Source organism: Photinus pyralis, unplaced genomic scaffold, assembly GCF_008802855.1.
Source record: "Photinus pyralis isolate 1611_PpyrPB1 unplaced genomic scaffold, Ppyr1.3 Ppyr1.4_LG4, whole genome shotgun sequence".
NCBI classification, from domain to species: Eukaryota; Metazoa; Arthropoda; class Insecta; order Coleoptera; family Lampyridae; genus Photinus; species Photinus pyralis.
The window spans coordinates 11,904,677-11,922,073 of record NW_022170511.1 but is presented as its reverse complement, the minus strand read 5'-3'; the positions used below and the strand labels follow the sequence as shown (position 1 = coordinate 11,922,073).

At 37.5% G+C, this 17,397-nt stretch overlaps 1 protein-coding gene across 3 annotated transcripts in view; it reads left to right on the top strand.

The window, feature by feature from the left end:
- Window positions 1-12,882, top strand: part of LOC116167671 (gamma-sarcoglycan) — a 295,822-nt gene extending 282,940 nt beyond the window's left edge. For all 3 annotated transcript variants that reach the window (XM_031483117.1, XM_031483118.1, XM_031483119.1), the window contains 4 exons: window positions 1,509-1,728; window positions 5,089-5,278; window positions 9,031-9,223; window positions 12,312-12,882. In XM_031483117.1, the coding sequence (XP_031338977.1) occupies window positions 1,509-1,728; window positions 5,089-5,278; window positions 9,031-9,223; window positions 12,312-12,615 (907 nt within the window). In that variant the 3' untranslated portion in view covers window positions 12,616-12,882. The remainder of the gene's footprint in view (window positions 1-1,508; window positions 1,729-5,088; window positions 5,279-9,030; window positions 9,224-12,311) is intronic.
- Window positions 12,883-17,397: the final 4,515 nt, after the last annotated feature.

Here is a 17,397-nt window from a genome sequence, read left to right as displayed (position 1 = left end):
GAAGCGGAAGTTCCGCAACAACAATTTCTCAGTTTTGTGTATGTGGCCTGGGCATTATGCTCCATATAGGTAGATTTTCGACCTCTCTACATCTACCCCCATAGGTCCTTTTCAGCCTAGTGGACTTTATTGGCGGGCACAGGCGCTCTCTCAATATTACTGGACGACACCGCGACATACGTGTCACAAATTCGTTTAGTCTCAAGGAACAGCAGCGAAACATTACCAAGGACTTCGGGACTCCGTCTTGGTGTATGTGTATGCCTTCAGCATGCGTAATGAAAATGGCATCTGAACGGAATCAACAGACGCTTTAACTCTCGAGTCACAGACCCGGCCCTCTGCACCATACCTATAATATGGCCGGCCAAAATGCATGAAGGTAAATTGTCCTAATAGCGGAGTGTGTGGCACCCCAGTCTGCACCGTCAATATGAAAGAGTCGAGCCGCTTTGTGTTTAATCATTTTGACATGATCTATGAATGTCAATTTCAGGTGTAGAAGAACTTCTAACGACTTAATATTTGATGCTGGTTTAGTTTTACCACTTAAATCGTAAGTTCTGGGAACCCCATTACATTTGAAGTAGCCACAATACTCTGATTTTGCAGTTAGTCCTCGCCCGATTTTCACACACCTGCCACACCTCCGGCCACCCCGCTTCCAATTTCTTACCCGAAGCGCCCGCCAGCACCAACAGCTCGTCATCCCCAAACGCGATGGCCTCGGTTAATACCAGCCTGCGCATGATCCGAAACAACGTCTCCATGATGGGCACCCACTTGATCGGTCCTAGGCACGATCTCTGCGAGCAGCCACGGAACAGGGAAACAATCACCGAATTCGACGCAATTGTTGCGAAGGGGATCACCTCTTTCCCAGCCGGTTCCAGTCCAGGGATTGACGGCTTTCGCCCACAATACCTTAAAGATGCCGAACGGGCACTCGACGTCATTACAAAATTCTGCTTACCATCTAGCAAAACTTTCAGGAACTATTGGATAATCTTGCACCAATTTCCTGGTACAATAAATCCGTTTCCAAAAAGTGCAACATGGGGACAAACTTCAAATGCGAATATCTGGAGGACGGAGTTCATTGATGCATTTGGTCTAGTTTTTTGTACATACCTACCTACTTGATGTTAAGACTTCCACAACCAACTATTTTTAGGAAATAAAGGGCAGATTCGAATATATTGATACGGTATTTTGCCAACATAATTTAAATGGCAATTATCCGATTCGTAATTTTACAAGATAACCGCAACAGGCTTTCTCGTCTCTGAATTAACCATTCAAACGTAACGTGCGTAATGAATATTCACGGACCTATATATATATACCACCTACACTTTGCATCGATATGAATTATAACCAAAGAAAGCCCGGTTTCGGGAACAACGTTCTTAGTACAACGCATTATTTTACCTAAATGTAAATTGAACTGTCCTATCACGATTGCCATACGAACCGTAGAGATCTTTAATGAAGCATTTCTGTTTCAGAACGAAAAAATCCGACGGCATAATGTCAAACCCCCAAGAAGTGGAACGAACGCAAGACACAAATAGTTCGAGACAATCTGAATCAAAATATCACTTCAAAATCGGAATTTACGGCTGGAGAAAGCGATGCCTTTATATTCTAATACTAGGACTCTTAATTATGGTTATAATTAACTTAGCTTTAACGTTATGGGTACTTAAAGTAATGGAATTTTCATCGGTAAGTTTTTGTTTAATGCTATCTGTAAAATGTGAAAAAGATTTTCTTCTGTGTAGACAAGCAACGTATCTCTATTATAATCGGCTTTGAATATATTATTTATTTCCCATTAAAGGGAATATTCAGACAACTGTTGCATCCCAATTAAAAAACTTCTAATTATAAAATTTCATAAAGATCTTTCATTAGCGGTTTTATATACCGTATCCCAATCGCCGCAGGTTATAATTATACCAGAAACTTTACAAAAGCGTCCGTGACAAATCATTACTACGGACCTTTTTTTATTGTATACCACAGTTAACAATTCCCTTGGTACTTTTGAAATAATTTTTATTTTATTAAATTTTTCTTTTGTCAAAGAAAATTTTCAATCCGTTCTCATTAGATGCGAACGTATAAAGCGCACATTACTTTGTTTCTGAGGAGCGTGGTGAAAGGGACGCCATGTCCTTTCATTCGTCTTTGTTTAAATGGCACTTTTGGTTGTGCTAAAATTTCCATGTAACTTTCAATAATTATCAAGGTCTTGATGGGTTTCCCTTCTCAGAAACTCGTGGGTTAAGATTTTGTGCCGTTTTGAAGAAAAATGTTTTGCTGTTACGAAAAACGATTTTTTGCACCTGGAATATTTATTGAACAAATAAAAGTGATAAAATTGATCGTTAATAAGCATCAGCATGGTTACCAAAATACAAAAGGTATCATCGCCGTTTTTGGCAGCCAGCTGAGGAACTGTGCCGACTTTTCGAACCCTACCAAAAACAATTAAAATATCTCCACGGGAACAATTAGAAAACTCCACTTTCTGTTTTGAATGAAATTTCAGTCCGCTAGGGTATGCTGTCATTTACAATAACATGCAGATCGTATTTCTTGATGTACCATCCTCGCACTTGTGGTTTGAGTAATTCTAATTTACAACACTGACTCTATGATCTTATTGGTTTTCCTTGGATCTAACGCATTAGGAAATAATTAGTGGTCATTACGATTGAAGTTCTTATTCTCTGCCTCTCCATCTTCCAATCCTTACGATTGCATTTCAACTAAGTAGAAATAAATAAGATGTGGAAGAAAAAGTAATAGACATTCGTGTGTAAGGTACCTATGCTGGATGGGTGGAGGACGATAAACCGAATAAGATATATTTTTTACGGCGATTACGTATAAAGGAATAAAGCAAACTCTGTGAAGCGTATTACAAGCGAAACCAAGGCAAATTGAGATTTACAACTTGAATCGGATTTAGTAAATGGAAATTTCATCATTCTAGGTAATTTAAAAACGATTGTATGGAAGGCGGAATAATCTAGGTAAAGATTAAGGGTGTTATAATGGAAATCTGTCAAAGTCCTCAATATTCTAACTTTGCACGGCATCCTATCTGTAACTATGTGAACTAGTTACTTCATGATCCATGCGGCGTGTTATGAAGTTATCTCTACAACTGGGCAACGTCCTCTAATCACCAAGTATTACATAACAAACGAGGCACAGTTGCACACTGATGTGTTATGTATCACCGTCTGATTTACATATCCCTATATTGCACTACTTGTTTCAAGTCTCCTTATCTTATGTTGAATAAAAGTGCGTAATTGTCTGTCTGTCTGTCTGTCTGTACTCTCATTTCCGGATAAACGGCTGAACCGACTGGTAGCAGATTTCTATTTTGAATTCTTAAAGCCTAGCTGTCTAGATTTACGGTCCTTTTACCGTAAATAACCAGACATTCCTGTGTAACGTAAAGGGGCCAGGGCCAGGTCGGCATTCTTGATAATTGTAGCCCCTTCAGATGATATGACTCCAGACAGTATTGACAATTAGAACGGGAAGTTCAAAACAGATCTGAATGTATGTGTTCGTACCCCCAATTCTAATGTTTGTAAATAACTTCACGGTGATTCAGAAAGCGTACCACAAGTCCACTTTACTTAAAATCGAAGCGTCGATAGAACGCACACTTTAATTTTCGTTTGTTATGTCGTTGCTATGGAATCACGTGATTAAATTGTTTTTTCCATCGGAATTCGTTATCGATAATTTTAACGTACTACGAATATTTCGCGTATACCGTAATAAATACGTTTCACGGGCATAAACTTCTCCCATGCTCCATCTCGAAACCACATTCGCATTATCGCCTCGATTACACGATTAGTGGAGTCCGCTGCCACGGTAACAACCCACTGATTTAGATACAAAAACAGTATAAATGCAGTTTTATTCATATGTGAAATTGGAAAAAAAATTTAAGCTGCAAGGCGGGGCTCGCATTACACATCTTTCTTGTAGTCACCACTAAATGTTTATCGCCATTTTAATCGGTTTGGATGAGTAGGCTAGGTATCTTTTTGACAGGTAAGGGTAGATACAGTGATCACTTTAACAGTAAGAGTAGATAAAGTAAAACAAATCATCGTGCATTCAAATTTTTGGCATTCTTATTAAAATGGGACGCGGAGCCTGAAATAAAATTAACAACATTTTGGAGAGAACCCTTGTGAAAGATTATAACATGTTCATTTAGATTGATTTCATATTTACTTCAAAAGGTTACCTACCTTTCGTCAAATAAAAATGTTTGTACTCCTTGAATAACCAGAATTAGATTACCTAAACATAGATGAAAGATTAAAATTGACAGTAAGCAATGAAATCTCAAACATAATTTAATAATTATGCTTTAATCAAATGTAGGTACATTGTGTTCTTTTCGCCGTTTTTCAAACGTTATTTTTTATTTGGGATAAAAACGCGATAAAAGGCGCTGCTCGCTACGGTTGCCATTTCTCGAAGTTTTAGTGCAGGCGTAGCAGTCAAGATTTTTGGCATGTGAACAGCATCACTACTAGAAGATATTTTCGCAGTAAAAGATTTACTGCTAATTCCAGTTGCTAATTCTAGACTATATTATTCCCTAATTCATCGAAACTAAAATGCAAAAAACACCGAACACGTAGAAAACTACTTTGGCGCTTCAACGACACGTAGGGAAACTAACAAGAAGAATAAAAGTTTCTTATTAGAAACTTATGACTACATAGCAAAACCAACTACCTAGAACATTAATCTCGCTTAAGGCTTCCGTAAAACAGCTCACATTTTCAAACATAGTACATTTTTCAATGCGACTTCCACTTCGTGCCTTGTTTTTGACACAGTCTTTGTGGCTTTTGCGTAACGCCGGTGGATGCTAATCGTTGCATATGATTTCCCCATTTCAATATTTCACGACACAGTTTAGTACCTAAATAAAAACGAGATGCTTGCTTTAGCCATAATGCAATTAAAGTATGTACTTATGATACTGTATAATGTACTGTTCTGTTATTAACTTTATTATTCTAATTTCAGCAAGGTATGGGTCAACTCAGGATAGTTGCTGGTGGTTTACGTTTGGAAGGACGAGCGTTCGTTTTAGATGCGTTAATAGCTAGCACAATTCGTTCACGCGCTGGCCAACCTATTGTAATCGAATCTAGTAAAAACTTTACCATAACAACGAGGAACGTTGCAGGTGCAATGGATAATCGGATATTTTTAGGTAAGTACCTAAGATTTTTCTAGTATCTCTTCAATATTGACTAATAAGTGGTAGAGCAGTTCTAGGGTGTCTCACCATAGAACTGAACTTCGCCCCGTTAGATTACAGAACATTAATTTCATTTTTCATTTAATTTTAATTATTTAGTTTATTATCTATTTCAATGTTTATTTTATGTTTATTTCCTTCTGTACTTCCAGTAATCTAATAAATGTCACTTATTATTATTATTATAGATTCGAAGTTTAAACTGCTCGAAATACAGGCTTTTAAGTACCTCGTTTGGCTTTTTCAATTTGAGCTTTTCCTTCCTTGATTCGTAATGTAGAAAATACGGTAGCGAATATTCCAGGCATCCGAGCGCCAGCAGGCGCCATGAAATCGATAAGAGATTAGTCACCGGCGATAACTAATGAAAACGGATGCGAATCGTCAATTTTTTGTTATTTTCGATGTTTTCAACTAAATGCATGCCTAATTACATGACTCACTAGTAGGCGGGAGACACTTTCTGACCCGAAGGGCCAATTTTCAAATGAGTGTAACTTTTGCTTGAAACGTGGTTTAAAAACTGTTCGTCAATTTTGTTCCCTAACTCGTAAAGTATGTACACAGCACATTTCGTGACTTTCTCTCCATTTTAGTTGTCCGGTAAATATTGCAGTGAAACTTTTTTTCCGAATTTTCGAAAATTGATTTCATATTCGTGATTTTCATGTTCAAAAAACGCCAGATACCAACTTTCGTCGAAGAGAAGGCTAATAGCTTAGTCGGATCGGGAGTAAACTAATCGGATGGACCCCGTTGTGGTTGGGTTTCGGAACCAGACTTAGGTAGGGTACCGATTGTTTCACTGTTTGACTCCGTCCATTTATGGTGGACGGGGTCCCAAATTGTAGCCTATTGTGCTGTGGTCTTTCTGTGTTTTATATTAATAAGTTTGTATATCGCTCCCGCTTCTATAATCTTATGGTCGCTTAGCGACTCTTCTTCCAGGATACACCATTAATTCCTGATACGCCTATACTGGCGGTTATGTCCACCCAGGGTCTACCATTAACCGTTTCGAAGGTGGGAGTAAAGTATGGGTCATTCTAAATTACTGCGCCTACTGTGTTTAGTAGGTCGGAGAGGTTGTCGCGCCTTTGGTTAGACAAGGGTGTTTTGCGTTTATGTCGGCGGCTGTGACCACTTGGCCCTCGTGTATTGTCAATTTCGTCATTAAGAGGTTCATTTCTTTACAGTTTACAGTTTCGCATTGACCCGATATAAAGATTTATGGGTATTCCGCCGCCCTCTTGGTTTTTGACTTCCACTATCGTACATTCTTATTGTGTAAAGATCAGTGTTTTCCTTTATGACAATAGGTACTTTTGATTTATTGATCCCCCCAGCACCGCGTAGCTGCCGTGCTTTATGTTATGCCCCGGCTCTTAGATTAATAGAATTGTGCGCCATTTGGTGTTTTAAAGAGCACCTCAGTAGCCGCGCTGCCTTTGCCAGTGTTTACCTGTAACGACATTCATTTGTTGTGCTGAGGGGGTGTGATAGGTACCTGAGCGTAGTCTATAATTAAGGCGATCTGCCATAGTCTACCTTGTTGATGGAGGGGTGAGCCCGTTTTTGCTATGCTGGACAGCAGCCGTCCATAGCAGTATGCGCCGTATCTTTGGCCCCCAGTCGTTTGCAGTTGATCCATACCAGGGTCTCGGAGGTACAGCTCTCCAGTCTGCCTTTCAGCACATATCGTGGACATTTCTTCTTTCTCCTGGCAGTTTGTCGTTACGTGCCCGAAGTTATTGCATCTGTAGCAGCGCTTAACATGAATGTCCTCCTTTACCCATATTCTGATGAGGTCAAGATTTACGTACCCGGTTTTCTGTATTGCCTTAAAGTCTTTCGGATTAACCTCGTTGATCCAGTTTTCCCGCTGGGGGTTTCGGCGCCGCCTTTTTCCTACTAATTTCACCCGGTCACTCTTAGCTCCATCCTGAAACACTTCCTCTTTTTGCGTGACCAGGCTCTCTTTTAGCATATCGTCCGCTCCTGTCATTATTAGTCTTGGGTTAAGGGCCCCAAGTTCCCTAGTGGCATACTGGTCCGGGTGCAGTGTAAAGGACTCGTGGTCTTGCAACTCGGCCCCCTGTCTCGGTCCCTTTAATGTCGAGTGCTCTTTCGCGAAGATCGTCTTTTCCAGATGCGTGGAGGTTGAAAGACTTCTACGCTGAGCTGCTGCTTTTCTCATCGGCCTCCTTGAGTGGAGTTCGGCCTACACTCACTCGGGGCGTAAAAACGTCGTCGTATTCGTTTGTCGGAGTTGGTAGTGTATTTCTAATCTCGTACTACTTTTTCTGTACGCTGGGCGTCTACGGATCTAGGACTGGGACTTGTTTCACTCACTGCCCGGGAGGCGGGCTAAGAAGTCCTTCTCAGCTGAGCGTCCGAGGAGGCTGGGTGTTCTCGTGCCCAACCTTACTAGCGTGGTTTCTTTGCTCGGGTTCAGAGACTTATGTCGTTAGCCTTTGCTCAAGAGACGAGGATGGCGAACTCAGATTGCCGGAGTTACCGCGGGGATGTATTCTCCCCGGTTAGTCCTTTATGGGAGATAATGCTGTTACTGCTAGGTACCAATACTATGTTAAACATTATCCTTGAAAGGACTGTTTTTAAAAGCATGGTCCGGGGTAAAATTGTAAATATCACAAATCACTTGCTCAATATTTACAAACGAGTTCTTTTACAGAGACAACCTCATCGGTTACAATATCGCCACTGCGCAAAACAAATACAGTACATAAATAGGAAGTCATGAAAAACATAGAACATACTCAAATCAACTCTCTTAATATGAAATCGCTTGTTATTATTTTTATTTGTTACTCAGTTGTAAACGTTGATTAACAAGACAAAACGCAAACGGGTAAACGTCATGTTTAAACGCTACTGACTTGTAAAACTGACAGCAGACTTGTAAAACTGACAGCAGACCTGTAAAAATTTTACAAGTTAGTAATCTAGTAATTTCATTGGCCAGAATTAATGCGAAGTCTCTGTTACATGGATCACATGATATTTTAGACATTTTTTCAAGATCAATTTAAGAACTAATTATTTACGTTTACAAATGAGTAACAAATAAAATATTGTACATTATACGCCAGGTAATAGTTTTTACTGGCTCTAGGAGATGACAGCAGGCTCGCCTAACGGCTCGCTAGTCAACTTCTCCTATCGCCAGTAAAAACTCACTTACCTGGCTAATAATGTAAAATACTATTAATTCTAACGAGAAACGTAACAGAGTTTCTCTTTTATTAAACGGTTATCTTGTATAAGGGACCATGATCCACTGTGGTGCTTCAGTTATTAGTTAGCCGCCCTTAAATGGAAATATCCCTAATCCTGGGTCTTATATATCTATTCCAAAAATCAATGAAATAGTTTTGAGGTTGACCTCGTTTCAAACTAGCAATAGATTGCATACAACACCAAATGCACATACCACTTTAAGCGTATGTAGGTAGTAGATCTCTTAATATTTCGAATACAAATTGCGTTGTGTTTAATTTTAAGAATCCTACAACAACTGTAAAGACGAGATTAGAATTTTATAACTAAAGTAATAAAATTCAAACGAGCTCCGAATACCTATATTGCAAAACTTGGCATGCGCTATCACTAATACGAACAATTTTATTAAAAATCCTCCTCAGTAGATAAAAGATACTAAAAAGTAATGTTTTATTTTTCAGGAAATGATCGTTTCGAGTGCCTAACAGATAACTTTAAAGTAATAAACACAAAGGGAAGTGTACTGTTCTCAGCGGACCACAAGGAAGTAATCTTGGGGGTGGATGTGCTACGAATAACGGGCGAAGGGGGTACGGTTTTCCACGGCTCCGTTCAAACTCCGCTAGTGCGTGCCGAGTCCGGCCACGATTTAAGGTTTGTATAAGTTTTACGATATCTCAACGGTAATATAACCAACAATTAAGACACCATCTGCCACCTAACTCTTCTTGCATATTAATTTCTTAGCAAGTTTTACGGGAATCTGGCGTGTACAAGCACCAGTTTTTACAATATGTTTCTTCTATTAAATCGTTCCGGGTCTGTTACGCCGGTTTTATGGCTTAGTGCATTCCTTCTGTCAAAGTTACTCGTTTGCAAAGCTCGATCTGCAACAGATGTGCTTTGTTTCTATAAGATATACGACATCAACATCGTCAAAATGCAAATTCAACTACTTCTGCACACTTTCTTTATTATAAAAATACAAGGAACGAAAAGTTTACGACTGACACTCTGTTACTCTCCATAAATTTTGCACTCGAAGATTCAATTTGTAGCGCTTTTTAAATACCATCAAAATGTAAAATGTGTTGTTACAATAAGGCAATCTATTTACGCTTTGACCTCGTATCCCTTACGATTTATGTGCCAATTACGTTATGTCTGAACGCGAGAATAAATTGAAATTGTAGAGGAAATACAAATGCCATATAATGCTCTCTAATGATCTATACACGACTATTCTAAACGATCCAACCACAACACGTGCAGATTGCGTATTCCACTTTAGCTGCGAAAAGATGAATAAGTGCGGGTTGTGTACTTTTTCTGAAGTAATCACATTGTGCGGCGCTAAACGAATTGCATTTTTCTGAAATTAATCAAAATGGGGTGTAAAAACGCAAATACACTTTACAGCCGGGTGCTGTCGGGACTTTTAGCAAAGAAGAGTTTAATTTGCTAGCCTGTCATCAAATAAAATGTAAGTGTAAATATTTTCGTTCAAAAAATTGACAAACAGTTCATACGTACTCTGATGTTACTAACTCATATGAGTAAACACCGGATTTAATATCTATATCGTGCACAGAAAATTTTATTTTAAAATCAGTTTGAATGCTACTACCTAGAAATGCTTAGGTTGATCATAGCACATCCGTCTCAAAATTAGTAGAATTAGCAGTTCATATTCTGATCCTACAAACTCATACGAAAACATCGTGTCTCCGTGATGATTTGCTACATTTCCATACCTAGCACACAAATGTCCTTATTTCGAAATTAGTTTATTTCACTACTAAGTACATACAAATCAGTACGTTTTAGCCTACAGAATACGCAAAAAAGCGATTGTCGAAAAAAATTAACGGAATATTTGGAATAAGCAACTGTAATAATAACGCAATTTTTCTTAACTTATAGCTTACACAGCAGAATCTGTATATAAGCTAAAATAATATCAAAACTGCTACTTCTGGAGTATCGAATAAAGGAGGATTATTTTCTAAACATATTATTTAGTAGTCAGTGGTGTACTTCTGCATGGTCAAGGGGGAAGGGCATCTACTAATTTTCATTACATATTATTAAACCACTTTTTGGATATAGCTTATTATATGACATAATCAAGTTTAAGTGAAGAATTAAAACTAAGGAAAATAGCAATACTGTGTCCAACCTTTGATTGGACCACTCACTCAACTGACTTTAAATATGTAGATCCATTTGCTACATTTCACGCAACCTTGTATGGCGAATGAAATTAGAAATTGGAGACCAATTCATTGTTATTTATAAACAAAAACATCTACTGTGCCTCGTTAGCGTTAACGTTACATGGAGTACAGAATCAATTTTTTAAAAACCGTTTACGCATTGTCAAATTGTCAACTGTTTTTGACTGAACACTCGCCAAGGTGTTCAGAGCGGTAACCATTGTATAATATTATAATGCGAACAGGCAAATATTTACGTTTCATATTTCCGTACACCGTTGCCCTATTGTGAATAAATACAATGCCATTTTATACGAAATGAGTACAACTAATAGTATTCAGATACGTAAGACCCCTGATGTGTTTATCTTTATTATTGTTGGTTGTAACAACTTTTCAACGTGAAAGGCAGAGGACGTACCAAAATAAAAGAAAAGGGCTGTAGATTTCACTTTCCCATTTTGTAACATGTAGCACATCTCTAAATAGCTGACTAGCGCATACATATTTTCTTTTTAGTACCCACTTCATGCGTCATCTAACATAATTATCCAATATATGACGATATTTTATTCGCCAATAAATACAGGTAAATCGTTGAACTGAAACATACCTTTACGAATGGGGGTAATTTAAATTTGATAACGGAAATAATTATTTTCCGAATATCATACAACATGTCCTGATTCACTGATGGATAATTAGCGAAGTCATTGGGGTATAAGATTATTTCGTGTGTATTGAGATATAGCTCCGCCGTATCCTTAAGTTCTTGATCTACCCTACGTGGAGTGTTACTACATGATTTACTAAACCGAACAACGCGCTTTGAATTAAACGTAATTGATGTGTTGTTCATGAAATACGCTCTTATAGTTTTTGATGCAATCATTAATGTGAGTTGATCCAAGTTCGTGTATTCTAGGGCAATTGAATATGGCTGATTGCTTACCCACTGTAACTAATTATTGAAGTTGTAAATAAGATAAATTTATCCAATGGAACCAAAAGTGCATCAGACTTTTCGTTTAGTCTGACGCTACAAACTCGTACGGGGAAACCATGAAATTATGTATATGAACAACAGGTGCATATTGCATATAAAGCAGACTAATTATTTATTGTAGCAAGAAACAGTGTTTTGTATCCATTGTTACGTTATATGCGTAATTGAATTCCAATTAATATTCGAGAATTTGTGTGCAGTAAACACGAACTTCTTACATCAAACGAAAGCGCGTCAATATTTCAAGAGAAGAATGGCTTTGCACTCACAACACTTTCTTATACTCGTTAATTTAAATTCTGTACAAAGCAAGAATGTTAACTGAAATGAAAAATGTGAAAGTTTAATCCCGAGCGCATTGTTCTTGAATACGACGAGCGAACCAATGAATAAAAATATAACGTTGCGGGGAAAAGATGAGATTATTTAGTGTAACTTGTAAATTCATCCCCATTTACCCCATCAAGTAATATTTATTCTAAGAGTTAATTGTCGCTTTAACGCCATTCTTCTGTTACAGATTAGAATCGCCGACAAGATCGTTAGAAATTCGCGCTCCAATGGGAATCAATGTAGAATCAAGATCCGGAGACATTAAATTAATGTCACTTAATGACATCAAATTAAAGTCTGTCGCAGGGCAAGTTAAACTTGAGTCCAGTTCCATTCTAATGCCTCAATTACCTCACGCCACATCGTCCCCAAGATCCGTGCAAACCAAATCTGATGAAATCTTTCAGCTGTGCGTTTGCCGCAATGGAAAACTTTTTATTGCGCCCTCTCATTCGGTGTGTTCAGGTTCGGATGAGCACATTTGTCGGTAAAATCGGCTTTTATTTTTATTTCATTTTTGTTGATAGGTTAATCGAACTCTGTATAAATACGTATAAATATAATTAATGTGTATATAGGTAAATAGAATTTATTGAATCGACGTATTTTTATCTCGCCTGGTGTTTATAATGTACATATGTAAATTAAAATGTGTAAAATTATACCGTACAGGAGTTTGAATCCTAATAAGTTTTGTAATTATTTGTATAATTATTACTGTTAGCTATGGCGCCTATTACTTGAATTATTTAGAGATATAAATGATAATAAAATTTGTTTGTAATAAAATACTAAACTATAAGCGTTTTTTTTTCAAATTACAAATGTGTAATTTTTTATAGTGAATCTGCTACTTTACTAAATTCGAAATGTCATCGCAGTTATGAATTCAAAAAGGAAGTTAAAGTCCCAACTATTTACTTTAGTAATGTGATTAATATGAAACTAAAGCGGCAGTGCTTTATCAACCTTTCTTCTGACGTTGCTCTCAATCCAAGGTAGATTTTGACCTTTTCCACATTTCTGAGATGAGGGAATGAGAGATTTACATTACATTAAACTTTTGGCCACCATCGTGCACTGCACTTTCTTCTCGTGTTTCCTATTTGCGGCTATTCTTTGCTTTATTATAAAACAGTTTTTCAAAATCGCCCACAAATATGCAATAGGAAATTTATCTACAATTTCCCTACGTAACGAGAATAATTTATTGATATTCTTAAGATCAGCGCATTCTATAGAGACCTCTTCCTCAATTAAGCCTTTTAATTTCCCCAGTCAAACTTTAGAAAAGATTTCATCCCAATCAATATGATTTTCTTTTACATATAAGAGCGAATTACAGTGCCAATAACTCGGTAAACAGTAATCGAAACGCAATAGAAAATCTACCTTTTTTCTCTACCCATAAGACCGGTCGTAATTGATTAGAGGATTTACTCGCTGCACAAACATCACACTTCCTAACATACTGTTTAGTTTCGGCTTTCATCTTGGGCCAGTATCATTCGCAAAGTTTGTGGTATTCGCCATTCAATTAAATTCGAGGTAATATTATGTTTGATTGGCACGTACAAAGGGTGATCCGCTATTTTCCAAACTAGAAAATTCTAGGATTTTCTTTAACATTAGTAAGCATTTTCCGATTTAATTTCTATCGGGGTCTGTTTTTTACTTTCCTACAAATCGTTTGATCTCCGTATCGTTTTTTGGTTTACTATAAAGAGATATGGCTTCAACTTTTTAATAAGCATAGTCATGTGCTCTTCAAACGTATTTGATACTAAAATTATGTCGTCTAGATACGCAAACAAATTCTCACCCAATAAAGTACCAGAAATGTTCTCCGTTAAAATCTGTTGCATCGCCGGTGCATTCGCAATCCCAAACGGCATTTTCTGAGCCGCCCATATTTTAAGGATCTATCCGACATCTAATTATACACGGCCTTTGATTCTTTTAACCTAATATAATCACAACAATTTTTCGGTATGCGGTTCCGTTTAATTGTCTGTAAGTACCTACCCCTTTTGTGTTAATTTGTTCGTAAACGTTGTATATTTTTAGAATATATGTAATGATCTTAGGGGTCCCCCAAGCCGGCACTGCGATCGTGACTTACCCTATACTTACGTACAATTGGCAACTGTGGGGAAAAATAATATACCTAAGCAGATTTTCACGTCGAAACGACGGATATGTTTCTCGACACCTCCGAATCTCGGTAGCAGTCGGCTACGACTGGGTGGCACGAACAGGTCCTACGTTGTGTATGCTAGCTAGACGGATCTTTTTTGTGTTTGGACGTGAAACATAATCGGAAAGAGTATAGTATAAAATGCAGAATTGCGTGCGTAAGAAAAGACAAGAACAAATAAAATATATTATGCATGCACAAAAAAGGACAGAAAAAAAGCATTTTTGTTGGACAAAAAACATAGCATACAACACACAGTCACATATACAAGGAATAACTGCGACAACAAAGAGATGCAAAAGAAATATACAAATCAAAAATCTCAAATCGTACAATAAAAATCAGGTATCGAATCAAACGCAGTTAAACAAATCGAGAAAATCAAATACAAAAAACATAATAATAATAATAGTAATAATAATGATAATATTGCCTTTATTAAAAAAAAATAAAGTTAGTACAAGGCGAAGTTCAGATTAGCATAAAATAATGCCATCTGTTCTTATACTTAACCTTGCTATTTGAATTCCGATCGGCGAAAAAGAAGAAAATTACATTATAAAAGAAGTATAGAATATAACAAGAAAAAAAAAGAGATAAATATAAATTGCATCAATTTAGGTATACTACAATCTTACCGGTATATATGAAAATTTAGAAATGGAGAAATGGAGCACTTACTTAAACTGTAGATGTAAGTGGAAGACACGATAAATCAAATCATGGTAGTCAAGTCAAATCCAAGTAGTAAATACGATAAATTAATTTAGTACAAAAACGCATTAAACATATCTACGATCGATTTACGCAAAACAACGCGTAAAATGGTCATCGCAGACACAAAAAAGAACGCGTCAAAATCATCGCTCTACTCCAGCATCGACTTCAATTAATTTTGTACCAAAAGTGCACGCGAGAATGCCAATAGGTAGTATTCACATTAGAGTCTATTATCGCCAAAGGCAAAACTAAATAGAAGAAATGTTAATTAGAGGACCCCCTTCTCGTATTAGTTACTCACCGACTGTATGTACTTCCTTCGCGAAACTAGTCAAAAGATTACAGGACACACCCCCCCCCCGCCCTTCAAAACATCAATCCGCACGTGATGAAGGACCAACATATGCAGTGAAGAATCCCTCCAAAGGATAGTTAAACCTAAACGTGCACAGGAACAACACACTGATAATAAACTTGTATCGTGAATACATAAATAAGTACTTAACAAAACAGTATAAGTAAAGGCATAATCACCTGCACAAAATAACAAACAAATATGACTCGGATAACGAAACATAAACAAACACTTGAAGTACGCCACTTGTGTTAGTGTTGCTGACTTACCGCGCAGCGCGGTATCGGGCACGAGAAAGAGAGCAACAGATACAGCGAATAATCGGACTGAATTAGGTACTTCCTTCGCTGAAATAGTCAAACGGCTCATGCAGAGAAACATCAAAATACAAGACCCCCCTCCAGAGCATCAGTGCGCATGAGATAAATGCAACATGTGCAACGGAAAATCCCTCCAAAAAATAGTTAAATCAAAACGTACAGAGCAACAACACTCTGATCATAAACTTGTATCGTACTGTGTGGTGTCACACTATGCGTTTTTACCGCTCCTGTTAAAACGGATGCGGTTTGGAAGGGCGACATCTACTTGTTATACTATAGTACTTCTTAATAAAACCGGCATAAAGGCATAATTACCTGCAAAGAATAAGCAGTATGTTTCAGATAACGGTACATAAACAAAAACTTGAAGAAGTACGCCATGCTTCAATATCAGTATTTTATGCAAAACCTAAATAATAACAAATTGCGACATGTAGCCGTTAATAAACTATGTTGTCAACACCGTGTAGGTGTTGTTTTGGACGTTTTTGCAAAGACTGATGTTATATTCTTTGCAAAAACATCCAAACAAATGCCTAACAACTCCGTTAGCTGACAACACACATAATTAAGTTATAATAGCGGGTCCATAAGTCTTTTATTTCAATGAACCGCCCCTAACTTTTTTGCCAAATTTCGTAGTGTAAAATCAAGGTCACCGACAAAAGTATTGAGAGACAATCGCAAGCTTACTGCCTTTAGGCAACCAAATATACACTTTCTAAAATGGCAACGTTGAAGTGCAACTTCTCCGGTGGGATTTCTTGTGTCTTTCCTTCTCTAAGGATAGGCCGCACCGCACGGCGTCGCGAATTGTCGTGTTTACTTCGGCGTTTCTTCGTCGCGGCCTTGATATAAACCCTAAAACAGGTAAATTTCAAGAATTAGTAAATCTTTTTTAATTTTGCGTATTGGTTTTCCCAATTGTTGCAATATACCAAATATTCTCAAATATATCTACTACTCCCTTTATATCAAGACAGTGAATTTGAGCACTTTCAGTGGTTTCGGGGCGTACACCTATATCTGTAAAGTGTTCATTTCTTCAAAACGGTCCCTCAGAACATTGTTAAGGAACAGAAAGCCCAATTGGAAGACTGCACAGCACAGTGTATTGTAGCAATTGGAAATAGTGTGTAGGGTAGGTAGTAGATAGTTAGGGTAGTTCAGGTTAGAGCTGTATGATATTTTGCATAGTTTTAGGCAAATTTAACACTAGATTTAACAATTTAGTTATCATAAGGTCATTTCCCACTTGGAAATTCTTGGGATATCAATTTTGGGAAAAACCTCGGGAAAAACGTATATTTTTCGAGGTAGGGTAGATTGGGTTAGCTTTTCGTGCGGCTAGGGAGATAGAGAATTATAATTATTGGAATTCACTGTTTATCAGGATTTATCTCCTAGCTCCTGTATCTGATACTGGTTGGCTGATCGAATTGATGGTATAGTTGGGAATCAGTATAAGTAGTTTGTTTTATCAGATTTGAAGCGGCCTGAAGAGAATACCAATTGGGAATTTGATTAGTGTATATAGTTAGGAAACAACGTCGAATTAGAATATTAGGATGGTAGTCATAAGTTTGAGAACATTGCGGACGAGTTGCACGCTATAACATCTAGCTTTTTTTGTTCCGCTGCCTGAAATCTGGCACTTACTGGTACCTTACCTTGCTGC